Raw genomic sequence first — 13,282 nt, forward strand, 5'->3', positions numbered from 1 at the left:
AGGTTCTTCCGCTCAGCGATAAGGTAGCAAAAAGCACCTGATGAGTGATTATAGTTATCTGCATACCAGTCCAGAGCCGTATGTATACATAATTCACATATTGACTGTATAAAGATATCATATCTGCTTCTGGGTGAGTAAGACGCAGACTATGGGCAAATTCTGGGAATAGAGATTGCCAAGACACTCAAATTTTGACAATCATTATATAGATTACTCGTTTGCGAACGTGAGGGCACTCAAGAAATATTTATAGCAGCCATTAAAAGTATTGAGAGCGATATCAAGATTTGCGATAGCTGCTGGGATATTGAGAAGGTCAAGTAAATTGATTTTTAAAGCTCTTTATTCACTGCGCTCATTAAAATTAAGATTGGTACCATATTTTATACCCTATCTCAATTAGTTGATTGGCTGCTTCTCGGATTGCTGCACGGGCTGCAGGTCCTCGACTTCGAACTGTGACTGCGACTGAGGTTGAGACTGAACCTGGGACTGGGACTGAGTTTGAGCTGGGACTGGTCTGATTGGCTGTTGCTCACTTGGCAGCACCGGTTGCTGCTCGCTGGGCAGCAGTGGCTTATCTTGCTGCAAAGTTTGATCACGCTGGTATGCGATTTTCTTCACACAAGAATTGTAGTCATTGACAGCCACGTTGTACTGGATCTTGACCTCATCGGCGGCAGCGAAAATGCAAGCTTCACGCTTCAGATTGGCGTTGGTCGAGTTGGCGGCAGACTCGGCTTGGACCTGATAGCTCTTCGAGTTAGTGGTGTCCAAGAGTTGCAGATTGGCAGAGAACTAGACAGAGACAATCGTTACTCTATGTTACACAAATATGTTTTCCTGCAGAACGCTTACGTAAGATGTAGTGCAGTTGGTCAGAAGGTTAGCATCACTCTCGTTCAGGCAACGCTGCACATTTTGCTGCAGAGTAAGCAGCTGAGTGCGAATGGAGTTCACAGTGGAGTTGGAGCTCTGGTTGTTGGCAATTGCGGTCTTGTTGGCAGCGTCTTCGCATTTGTTGGTGCTGTTGCTCAAATTGTTGCCAATCTGGTTGGTGGCATTGTTGTAGGCATTGAGACAAGCGGTCTCAGCTGGCGACAGAGCGCGCTCATCGATCATAGAGGAGCTCACCTGAGCCATCACCATGCGAAAGAGGCTTTGCTCATCGGCCATACGTGGCCACGCGCTGGCCTGTAATCACAGTTCATTCGATTAGTTCTCAAGTGCCACTCGAAATGTGTGCGTTGACGCCATATACTTACACCGAGCACTGTAACGGCCAATAAAAGAACACGTGTGACTAATTGCATCTTTGTAGAATGGAATTGAATTGAAGTTGAAGCTTCCGTTAGTATCAATTGGGAACTAATTGCTCATCTCCAAATTGATTGGCTTTTATAGCAAACTTTTTCGCTGGGTAGAGTGCAGAAAATTCTGCAGCATTGTGATAAGATAAATGCGAAGATGTACAAGTTAATTGGCTTTCTGCAGTTTTAAGATGATTACACTTGTTTCGAGGTTATTCGTCGTATTCCAAATTGTTAGGCATGACAAATTTCCAACTGTGGGGTCTGTGGGGACTAATCAGTGCTCATGTCCCAATGGGGGTCTTATCATGTACAGTCCGTAGACAAAGGTGCTGCCATATGGTGTCTGCATGTCTGCATTCTTATCGTAAACAAACATATGATATAAGAATTTATTTTAAGCAATTATTTCCAAGTCGGTGATTCACCCACCCGGTCACAACAAAATGTGGCAGTAGTCTACTACATCGCTTAGTTCAAGTGTCAATTGAAAGTTTTAAGCACTTACATGATTGGGCCATAAATTAGATGAAATCGATCCCCGCGGTTGCAACGTCAATCAAGCGGCTATCAAGCAGCTTTCCCAGAACTGATAGCACTAGGCCCATTGTATGATAACACTCATTTAAAAGCTTTAATCACGATAGCCGCAAAAATCATTTCCATGAATTTCCTTATCATTTTGTATTCGGGTTTTTTTTGTCATTGTAATCGGGACTCCATCTGATGTTCACAATTATCAAATTATGAATGAGCAATTGGAAAATACGACTTCACTTTGCTTTTTGACCGGATATCAATTGATAATTACACAGACCACTTAAGATACTCACAACATAATTAATGAAATGCCTGCAAAGTCTGGTCAGTTTTTTGTTCAAGTGCAGATAAAGCCAACAATTTTTTCTAGGAATTATCGGTTATAAATAGATACACAGCTACTATAAGATAAAACTTTTATGAAATAATGTGTTTATTTGTGAATTAAATTTGTGAATCGATATGGTTGCTATTGCTTAAAATGCTAGTTCATATCTAGTAAACCCCGCCTTTAAAAGTTCCCCTAGTTCTTTAAAATAAATTTCTAAATGTAATTAAAAGCATATAACGAACTCGGCACATTTTCATTAAATGTAATTAAATGGGAAAGAAGTGAAATGAAATGTCTTCCTTGAAAATTGTTAAGTTACTTACATATGTCTAAATAATCTACCCTTATTCCCAGATATTTAATCTCAGTAAAAGCGGAAACTGTACCAAGCATTTTCTATGCTGTCACTGCAAATTCATTCGAACTTTATACATGTAGACAATTAGACTTTAATTTAGTAACATTGCCTATAAATCAGGATGTGTGTTAACTCATTAGTTGAATGAAGAATTACCTTTTCAATGTTCAGTTCAATTGGCAAACAAAGCGCTAAAGGAAGGAAATTCAATTCATTTTTCATAGCTTGGGGGTGTAGAAATCAGAGCCAGCGATAGCTGTGATGTGAAAGTCTGGCAAAACAATTTTGAAAAGTGGCTGAATTCACAGTTGCCAACAAATTTATCACAACATGCCAGTACACAAACACACACAACACTCACACATACACGTATGCGGAAGGCATATGTAGATGTGTGAGTGAGTCTCATATATCATGCGACAACACCAAACAAGATTTATAAGGTAAAACATTGTTGGAGCAGTACCTCTTGAGAAATAAAGTCGACGCAGGCCAAAAAGAAAATGTATTTTTCGGGTTGGCACCGTCGCATAACTCAAACGATTAATCAAAAGTATAAAATGCAAGCGGGGTGCAACTTTTGTTTAAAAGGGGTGGATGAAGAGTGCGGAAGGAATGGAGACAGCTCTGTGGATGCCACGAGCAGCTGCTTAACTCAAGTGCCGACGGCAACAGGGAAAGTGACAGCGAAGCAAATTAAGACTTGAACTTAGACAAAAAGCAAGCAAAAAAAGGCAAAAACCACATGTATCGTAGGCTTGCCAATCTTGGTTAATTTCCAGTGTTGCCAGGGTTTGAGTTGGAGTGCAAGATTATTAGGCGGAGCTGTCAGACCCTTGAAGTGTGACAGCTGCTGCTTCCGTTAGAGGATTGTTGATTTTCAATGTCTGACACTTTTAATGACATCCATTGTCACCTTGCCTGCCACCTTGCCACTTGCCATTGCGTCGAGTGGGCCTCATGTAATGCGACTTGAAGTGTCATTTACACGCGCATTGTATTGTGGCTGCCACAGCTGCCAGCCGCTTGCGTGGCTCTTTTTTCGGTTGGGTCGCTGTTTGCTTTTTAAGTAGCTGTTAAGCATTTTCATTACACACGCCGAAATGCACAATGATTTATGCGGCGAGCTGCTGCGGATTAAATGCTCACTCTCTCAACGAGCCACCTCCTCCAGTTCCTGTTAGCCCTCCTTTTCTGTGCCTCCTCCTTCAGTTTTTTCTCCCTTCTTTCCTCCTTCAGCCTTCTCTCGGACTCGGCTTTGGTCTGTGCCAGTTTATCATTAAAAAATGGCATTTCATGCCGCATGCCTCACATGCCACACACACACACACACACCGCTATAAGTGTTGCGCATTTTCAAGACCAGCAACACTGACATTGCTCTTTTTTCTTGTTGTTGTTGTTGTCACACACTCAAATTCTCCCTCTCTCTTTCTGGTGCTCTCAATGGGGTCTCGCTTTTGTTTACTACAGCTTTGTATGCAAATAAATGGGCGGTCTAGACGGGCACGCACAATGGCAGTTTTAATTTGAAAAGTGCCTGCCAGTCGGCCGCGTTGCTGCAACAGCAGCTGCAACAAAAAGCAGCAACAACAAAATGACAAGTAGTGCGAATATTGTTGTTATAACTAGGAATGTGAGAGCGAATTTTGTCAGCAGTTAAAAAAAAAATGTATTTAGTTTAATAAATAGAATAAATATTCGGAAAATACATACAAAATAAAAAAACAAAGATCACATTGAAAGCGTAGCTAAATTCGATTTGAAAGCAACACAAAAAATCGTGTGTTTACACAAAAAAGTTTTCGATTATAGTCATCTACCTATACATATATACATATCTATTGTGTTTAGATAATGGAAAATGTACGCTGCCATTGTTCTGATAATCACCATTTTTCGCCCGCCTTTAAGATACTGTATATAAAATGTGCACAACTTTAAATTATTAAACATTTGTGAAATGAACTTGTGACTGTTAAATACCCACAAAGAGCTCAACCTTATTCAATTTAGCAGAAATAACAAATATATTTCACTATTAAAAGCCAACATTACAAAATTTTTTATTTATCTTGTTTTGCACAATTACAAACATTTATAAAACATATTTTAACAGTTTTATTTTAATTTCTTCTTGTTTCGCTTTTTTCTTTATTACATGCGCTAATGCAAACGACATTGAGTTTTCACGTTTTCACTGCGGGTTTTTTCGAGCACTTTTTTTGTTCTGCTGGTATTGTTGCTGCATCCTTGCAAGTTCCTGCCGGTCACTAAATTGAAATTCATAATGAGTTTTTTATGCAAATTTACTCGCGGCGTTGGCGTGTAAAACTTTTGACTGTCACATTTTATTTCATTGTAAATTATTTCTATACTATGCGAGTTTGTTTTTTTGTTGTCCCCCAGTTCTATAAAGTATAATAACAATGTGGCAACGTTTTTTTTGGCAATTGCGTGTTAGACATGTTGATATCCTATGCACTCATTTGATGGATTGTTGCGATAATCGAACTAATGGGAACTCAAAACATATTGAGACAATTAGTTTTCGCTTATCAGCTTAACAAGTGCGCAAAATAAATTATAAACGTATTATCAAATAATGAACTACTTTGGCTGATAACTTTACAGTTTTTTATTATTTAAAGAATGCTATAAATTTAAGAAAGGGAAAGTTGCTGATAAGATTTGCGGTTGATAAATATTTGTTAACGTTTCTTCGAAATTGGTATATTATTTATACTACTATATACTATATTTACAACCAAATACTATAATACTACTACTTCTATATTTATGAACTTTATATACTAAATATTATATAGACTACTATATATGTCATATTAATTATTTTCATTTAAAAATGGAAAACATAAATATATAAAAATGTGTTTAAATTCATTTTCAACAATTGTAATTACGAATCATGTAAATTAAAACTAGTGATTTTTAAATTCAAAAAATGTATTTACCTTTTCTTTTTGCTCAGTGTACTTTCCAGCTTTAAAGTTGTTACCTTCTCTCAATGCTTAGCCGTTTTACAGGGTATGTAAAATGCAAAATGCAAAACATTTTAAATGTGTAACTTGTAGCTTTGTTGTTGTTTTTCGTTGTCGTTTTGTTTTTGTTGTACGCACGCAACTTTTGTTCGGATGCCGCTAGCAGAAATGTAACAAAATTGTTGTATGTTAATTCAATACAACATTTGCTGTGCCCAGCCGTGTTGCATGTTCGTCTAAATAGTTACAACAATGCGCCACATGTGTGTGTGCCTAAATAAAATGTGGAAATTTGGGTAACCAATACGCAAACATTTTTTAAAGGCTGTGAAGGTTGCTTGAATCTGATTTAGTTAGAACGCAACACAACATTTTGTGGCCTAATGGCAAAACGGCATTTGAATTTAGATTTAATCCGATTGTAAAATGTGATTTAAATTTTCCAATAGAGGAGCCTTCGAGAGAATGATAGAGATGGGAGGGCTGAGAGCTGCGAGGGTCAGAGGAGCTGTTTTCAAAATGAGATTTGCATTTGAAAGCGCCGCGCGTTTTTATGCGAGCAGCGTTCGGGAAATTTATTAAAGCTTTCATTGCACGTTGGGGAACTGGAACTAGGACTAGGACTAGGACCTAGAACCGGTTGCTAGGACAACGCGAAGCGAAGTAGAGAGGGTGCCAACATGGCCTTTGTGTGTTGTAGATTTACAGTTGGAGTTTATACGAGTTTTCAGTTGATTTTGCAGGCTGGATAAGAGGGGCTATTACATTTTAGTGCGTTGCTTTTGTTACATTTTAAGCGTATTTAAAGCTCAGCCGCGCAGTTGAGTTAGTTAGTTGCGTTTGCTTTCAATGAACTTTAATCAACTTAAATGGGTCGCATGAGGCCACTTGCTGCCTACCTGGATGATGCACCCCATACATGGATATCAGTCCGCTAAAAGCAATTAAAGTCCATTAACCACATGATGCGTTTTGCACTTAAACCAACGAATACACATACGCTCTCTCCCACTCTCTCTCTCTCGCTGTTGCTAACCCATTGTGGCACCTGAACCGGTGTGCACAATCACTGAAGCTTGGCGACGCGAAAAACCAAACTTGCAACTGCAATGTGCAACCTGCAACCTGCGACTGCAGCTGTGTAGCACGCAGGATCTGTATCCGCATCCTCATCCGTTTCCGGCAGGCGCCAAGCCACGTAGAGGAAACGCTCAGTTGATGCCCCATCGCCTGGTTGCCTCAACATCCTCTCTCTCTCTCTCTCTCTCTATCTTGCCCCTTCAAATGTTTGTGTCACCAGCTGACCATTGCGTCAGGTTAGCGGACACGTGTGCATCCCAATGAAAACTAATTAGGCTGCTCTGCTCTGCTCGCCTCGGAGCTGCTGCCCTGCCCTTGGCCACATCGTCAGTCGCACTTGTCTGCATTTGTAAGCGGCCTGCAGCTTGATGATTTTCACATTTTTCTATACCCAACACATTGAGTGTTGTTAAGGAATATGTGATCTAATGTTGGAAGAGTTTTAGAATAATAAAATTAATTTCAAATCTTTTTTCTTTAATTTAAATTTATTACGTTTATTAATTGACGGTCTCATGTATTTAAAATTTACGTTTATGTAATGAAAATTAAATTTATTTGTATTCTTAGTTATTGGATATTATTGGAATTATTTATTTATGAAAATAAATGGCTCTGATTTATTTTTTTCTCAATTGTCATTGTCAATTGTTTCTAAAGTAAATACATAAATAATAAGCCTGAGAAATTCTTAGCTGGTATGTGAATCCGTTTTTAAATGCTAATGCAATATTTAATACAAATAATTATTATTTATTAGGTTAAACAAATGGCTATGATTTAATTATTTTTTTTTTCTCTCTTTTGACAACCACTTATAGCTAAAGCCAATGAGAATTGCGAAGATCTGAAATATTTTAAAGACAGACTCATTTTTAATATGCATTAAATTTAAAACTAAAATACTTAATATCGTTAAAATATATTTTAGTTGTAAGAAAATAACATTAATTTAATTTAATTTTTTATTTCCTTTCTCTTTTGTAGACCATTTATAGGTAACGCTAAATACATAAACAAGTTTTGCGTTTATTCTTTCACTGCCACACATTGTTGATAAAAGCTTTTTAAAGATAAGGAAAAGTTAGCAAGTATCAAATGTTATTTAATTGGTCAGGCAATTTTAAAAGCTCTCGCTTATCGCTAATTGGAGGTAGCGAGAATGTTTCTTAAACATGTTACCAAGTTTTTTGACTTATAGCTTAACAGTCAGCAGCTATTACAGGATATCTCAGCGTCGTTCAATTGACTGAGAAGCCCACTTGTTTTGCATGCTGGTTCCCAGAACTCAACTGCGGTTAGAGGCATGCACAAATGCTGTAACTGTTGCTGCCATTTGATGTGGCAAGCTGCAACTGTTGCTGTCAACGGTTATGGCGTCCGCACATTTGATATAAATACTGCTGTCTAGTAGCGTTTGCTTTGTGTGTCGTATCTATGTGTGCGCAAGTGTGTGTGTGTAAAGCGAACCCATTTGGTTGCTCAGCTCATGTAGAGCTTCGACCTTTAGCCCTGATTTTGACAAGTGTCACAGCAGGTTGCGAGTTGCTGGCAGCAGCGTCTGTTTTACTTTCTTTTGTTGGGGTCGAAGTTCAAATGTTAAATGTTCTTTTAACTGACACACAAGGAATTTAATTTATTTTTGGCAAGACAAACACAACGACAGATGTCAAATTAGCTGCCTAATAAACACACACACGTGGCCCAGCCTTTTCCGGCTCATATTATAAATGTTTCTTCTTATTAATAAATGCCTTAAAGCGAGCCTATTCTTATTCTTATGTTTGGCTTTAGAGTTCTCCTTTCGGTCGCAGTGAACTGACAAAATGTGCTATAAATAAATATGTACAATATTTGGGACTGTTGTTGTTGAAAACTTTTGCAATTCATCATACGTTCGAGTTGAAAATAACTCGATGCAGTCACTTCACTTTAAGCATCAGCAATAAAGCAATCATTGTTGTGAAGGGTAATGAAAAGTTTAGCCCCGAAGGCAGTGTGCGGGCGATGGCTGCGCTTACCCTGGCTAGTTTGCATAAAAAATGTTGTTGTTGTTCCGGGTGGAAAACAAGCTAACAAGCTATCGATATTGGCCAGCTAATTGCATTGTTTCGCCATTTTGCTGCACAATAACTAAGCCAAGTAACCGACTAACCCAACGCTGCAATATGAAACTTCTGTATTTTGCTACTGCCACACAGTATGTGTGTGTTTATGTGTAGGAGTGTGGGGCTCGCTTGAGTTAGTCGTAATGAAGCGGCTTAAGCGGATATAAACTGAGCCATAAGCCAGCTTTAGACTTTTAATTTAAAAGTTTTGCACTCTGCCAAAAGGCACTCGACAACGACAACAATGAGGACGACAACGCCAGCGACAACGACAGCGGCAGCGACAACGTAATGCAATCGGCAAACAAAAGGACGAGTGCAGGACGAAAGGCAGGCAACATCATGCAGCAGGCAGCTGGCAGAAGGCAGCAGCAGTCAGCAGGCATCAAGCAGCGTTGCAGTATCATGATTCGATTCCTGCGATGAAATCATCAGCTTCAACTTTTCCTTTCCTTTGTCTTTTTGCGTTCTTTTTTTTTTGGTTCCAAGGGTAGACCATTGTCTGAGGAACTGGTTAAGCGGAGGATTATGTCGTAAATTGCAGCATTTGGACATACGCAAGGTGCTTTTGCTCCCGCTTTCGCTTCTCTTTACCCTAGCTCCACACTGTGTGTTCTCTACTTTGCTGCCATTGTCATTGTCGTATTTTTGGGACAGCCATAACCATAACCAAGGCACAAGGCATGGCAAGCCACCGAGCCACACTCAAGGGTATAATTAACAGGATATATAAAGCAAAGGCATGCAATTTTCGCGCTTTTATCCATTTACCCGAGTAGTTTGCAGTTGCAGTTTCACTGATTGAGATGCGCGCAAAGAGATATGAGACAACCCGGCCATTGTGGCAGGTATGAAGGCAGGCAGCCTGGCAGGCTGGCAGGCGTTGGCAGCATTTTAAATTAAATCACAGAATTATGGCCCATAATTGGCCGTCAGGCGGGACTCAGACACAGGCGCACACACACACAAACACACACTGTAGATATTGTGTGTGTGTAAAAATAATTAACGACATTGCACTGAAATGGATTTCACGTAAAAGTGAAAAAGGAATCAATGCAATGGATCGGCGGCAGAGGAGGCGAAACAACAAGAGCAGACGAACGATCAAGGAAAGCGAGCCATTGTTATACCTTTTGTTGACGTTGCGTATACGCAACGTTGACCAAATGGCAATACCAAAACCTGACATTTACACTTGTAATTACGTTCGTGTAATGGCAAAACGATTTTAATTTGTGATTTAAAAACGCCCCACAAAGTTACAGCCATTACGTGCCCCAACAAAAGGGGGAAGAAGAAGTGGTCGAAGGATTCTTCCTACTTTATTAGAGTTTAATCTTTTGCGCTCTGATTTGGCAACTTATTACTTAAGTTTTTTCAGGCTAAATATTTCAATAAACTTTGCGGCCACGCCAAACTTGGCTATCTACTTAACTTCGAATAGGGAATGGGCGATGGGCAGCTGCTAAAAAAACACACAAATGAACAAGAGAGAAAATAGCGAACAGAAGAAGGGAAAAAATAAAAAGGAAAATCGATGCCAAATGCCGTTCGACGAAAAGAATCTAATTTCAATGTTTTAAGTCAGACCACGACTGCCTTTCAATATAAATAATCGACAAAAATTACAATAAAAATCAATTTCCATATTCAATTTGGCTAAGTGGCGCCCACACACACACAAAGCCACGCACTCTAGAATATCCAGAGCGGGATAGAACAAACTTTGACAACGGCTGAAAAATGAAAATGAGCAGCGACTGTTTGAGTGCAAGTGTGGAAAAAAGTACGGAAAAGTGCTACGCTGCTATTTTCAGCTGGTCATTTGATCTGTGGGAGGAGTAAAAGAAGAAAAAGAGAAGGGGGGAAAGGGAGGCAGCTCCACACTCTATAAATAATACGCAGATTTTGGTGTGTTTGTCCGAAATGAAGTTAAACTATTGCCAGTTCGTCAACGTCAGCAATTTAGAAGCCATAGCCATGCAATTTCACTTGACTGTAGCTCATTTATGTGTTTAGCACATTTTTTGGCTAGAGCGGGGAAACTCTGCCAACGACATCGTGTGACACATTTCCCTTTTCTTTTCGGTTTTTCTTTTTGTTTGAGTGTGGAAGTAAGAGAATGGTGGAAACATTTCTTCATTCTTTGCTTTTGCTGTTGTGCTTTTTATTTACTGCGGCAACAACGACAACAAAGCCGAAACGAAAGTGAAAAGTGAAAAGCAGTAGCAACAGCAGCAGAGAATGTTTACCAGAAAATAGTGCAAGTTTTTCCTTGATGATGCTTTTTTTTCTTCTTCGTCGTTGTTGTTGTTGTGTTCGTCTGTTTCTTTCGCACTCATTTTGTTTTGTTTGAGTGAAAAATACCAGCACGTTAAATTGAATTTAACGTGAAATGCAATGAAACGTAATGAAATTTTCGCTGTCAGTCAGTCAGTCAGCGGCTCAGAGTCACTCTCTCTCAGTTTGGAGGCCAAATGCTTGGCAAAATTATGCTTAGCTCAGTGCCTCAGTGCTAAGAGTGCGAGAGACGAACGAGTCAAATTATAATACAACCTTTTGCTTGCGAAAATACTGCAAATATCCGGAATGTACTTCGTACATTTCAGCTTGAAGGATTCGATTTGAATCGAATCGAATCGCATCGAATATTTATTGCCTTTATTAGCGAGTCGATTGAAAAATTTACTGCGTTCGAAATTCTATCTGGAACGCTTCAATTCACTTGCTGCTGCCGCTTGCTCTCTGACACTGAGTCTCTGCCTCTGAGTCTGCCTCTGACTCTTCCTCTGACTGTTGGCGTTGCCTCCATGGCTCGTCAGACATCGACATCGACATCGATATGGTGGAAGTGTGAGTCTTTCAGTCTTCTTCAAGACGCCCAACAATTCATCTTCCAGCGAGCGAGCGAGCGAGAAAATTTCTCAGGAAGCGGAGCAGCGTCTTTCGCTCGCTTTTATTTTCATCTTGGCAATTTTTGGCATGCAGCTCGCTAAAGGTGGCACAAGTATGAAATTCATTCAATTGCCATTTGTTGGCTGCTACTGCTGCAGCTATCAGCTTCCAGTGTACTTCCCATTTTCACTTTTCACTTTTTTCCACTTTCACATCCACATTCAATTGCCACGCAATTTACCGTCATGCTGTTATTCTTGTTAAGCATTTTGTTATTGTTTGCTTTACATTGGCCTTTGTGTTGTATTTGTTTTCAATTTCAACAGCAGCAGCAGCAGTTCGGTTCACTATAAAAAATGTTTTTATTATGTGATGTCAGCGTGCCATTAGCTAAGGTACAGCTTGAACTTTAACAACGCATCGACCTCTACCATGCACTGCGCTCTGTGCTGAGCAATTGTACCACATGGCGTATGAGTAATCAGCCAATTTTCAATTTGCAGCTGCAGTTTCGCTTTTATATCCTGTAAATGTGAGAGCTGGGGTATTCCCACATTTAATGTTCACTAATGTTGTGTTGACTGAGTAACTCGAAGTTGTTCACATAACTTACTGAAGTTATCTATTGAGATATTTTCACCACGTATTTTCGCGCTATTTCGCATCAAATGCAATTTGCGCAGCCATAAGTCGCAAATAATTGCCAGCTCTTGCTCTTGCTCTTGCCCTTTGTTTGGCTCAATAAACTTCGTGGTATTCCGTTTTCCACCAAATATTTTCAACTAATGTTAATTCTATTGATTTTCTGTTGTGCCAATTTGTTGTTATTTTCGTTGTTCCTGTTGTTGTTGTTGATGTTGCTCTCTGTGTCAAGAGCAATTAAGCGAAAGAGAAAAAGCAGAACCCTGACCCATTGTAAACTCATGAAATGCAATAACAACCACAATTAAACGATGTTATACACAATGTGCTACAACAATAAACAAAAGGGGAACAACAATTTTCGTATATTGCACATAACGAGCTTGAAATACACTTTGCTTTCAATTGCTGCTTTATTCAGGGTGATCGATTTTTTCTTTTGGCTTTAATGTGGCGCAAAACTAATTAAAATACTTTAAGGGTTTCCTTTTTAGTGGTTTTAGTAAATTCATTAGAATATTTTTTTTTAATATTTTATGATTTTCATTTATTATTTAAGCCTTTCTTTAATTTCTAAACTAATTTCTTGGTAAGGTTTCTTTTGTCAGAAATTTGCGCAAATTTAAAATCATCAAACATTTGAAGGATATTCTTTTAAGCACTTTTAGTAATTTTAGTAATAACTTAAAATATATTTTTAAATATTTTATAATTTGCATTTATTTTGCAAACCTTTTTTCTCATTTATAATGAGAATTTCTTGGAATGTAATTTTAGTAATTTTATTAAAATATATTATTATATATTATGCCATTTGCATTGACATAACCCTTTCCCATTCCTAACAAATTTTATCGCAGATTTATACTTTCCAAATTTATTAAAAATTTTTAAGGATTTTCGATTGAGAGATTTAATATTTTTCATAATTTACATTTATTATGTAAACCTTTTTTAATTTCAACTAATTTCTTGGTAAGATTAAATCCTTTTTTATGTTTTCAAACAAA

The 13,282-nt window shown here is 38.5% G+C and overlaps 2 protein-coding genes across 2 annotated transcripts in view; one reads left to right on the top strand and one right to left on the bottom strand.

Annotated features, from left to right (window-relative positions):
• The window catches only part of LOC117568896 (ecdysone-induced protein 74EF), an 80,816-nt gene that overhangs the window by 22,046 nt on the left and 45,488 nt on the right, over nucleotides 1-13,282 (top strand). The window lies entirely within an intron of this gene.
• On the bottom strand, nucleotides 329-1,383 carry LOC117569080 (putative mediator of RNA polymerase II transcription subunit 29). The gene is made up of 3 exons (XM_034250096.2): nucleotides 1,269-1,383; nucleotides 862-1,197; nucleotides 329-801 (listed from the first exon to the last, which is right to left on the bottom strand). Exons 1-3 carry the CDS (start codon nucleotides 1,314-1,316, stop codon nucleotides 403-405), a joined length of 783 nt encoding a protein of 260 aa, XP_034105987.1. The 5' UTR covers nucleotides 1,317-1,383; the 3' UTR covers nucleotides 329-402.

The sequence above is a fragment of the Drosophila albomicans genome, chromosome 3 (genome assembly GCF_009650485.2).
Source record: "Drosophila albomicans strain 15112-1751.03 chromosome 3, ASM965048v2, whole genome shotgun sequence".
NCBI classification, from domain to species: Eukaryota; Metazoa; Arthropoda; class Insecta; order Diptera; family Drosophilidae; genus Drosophila; species Drosophila albomicans.

What these genes read in the sequence shown, in the direction of transcription:
- LOC117569080 (XM_034250096.2), bottom strand. Translation starts at nt 1,316, where the DNA reads ATGCAATTAGTCACACGTGTTCTTTTATTGGCCGTTACAGTGCTCGGT. An exon ending in TGGCCGTTACAGTGCTCGGT is followed by an intron (nt 1,198 to 1,268) that starts GTAAGTATATGG and finishes CTGTGATTACAG; the next exon opens with GCCAGCGCGTGGCCACGTAT. An exon ending in CCAACTGCACTACATCTTAC is followed by an intron (nt 802 to 861) that starts GTAAGCGTTCTG and finishes GTCTCTGTCTAG; the next exon opens with TTCTCTGCCAATCTGCAACT.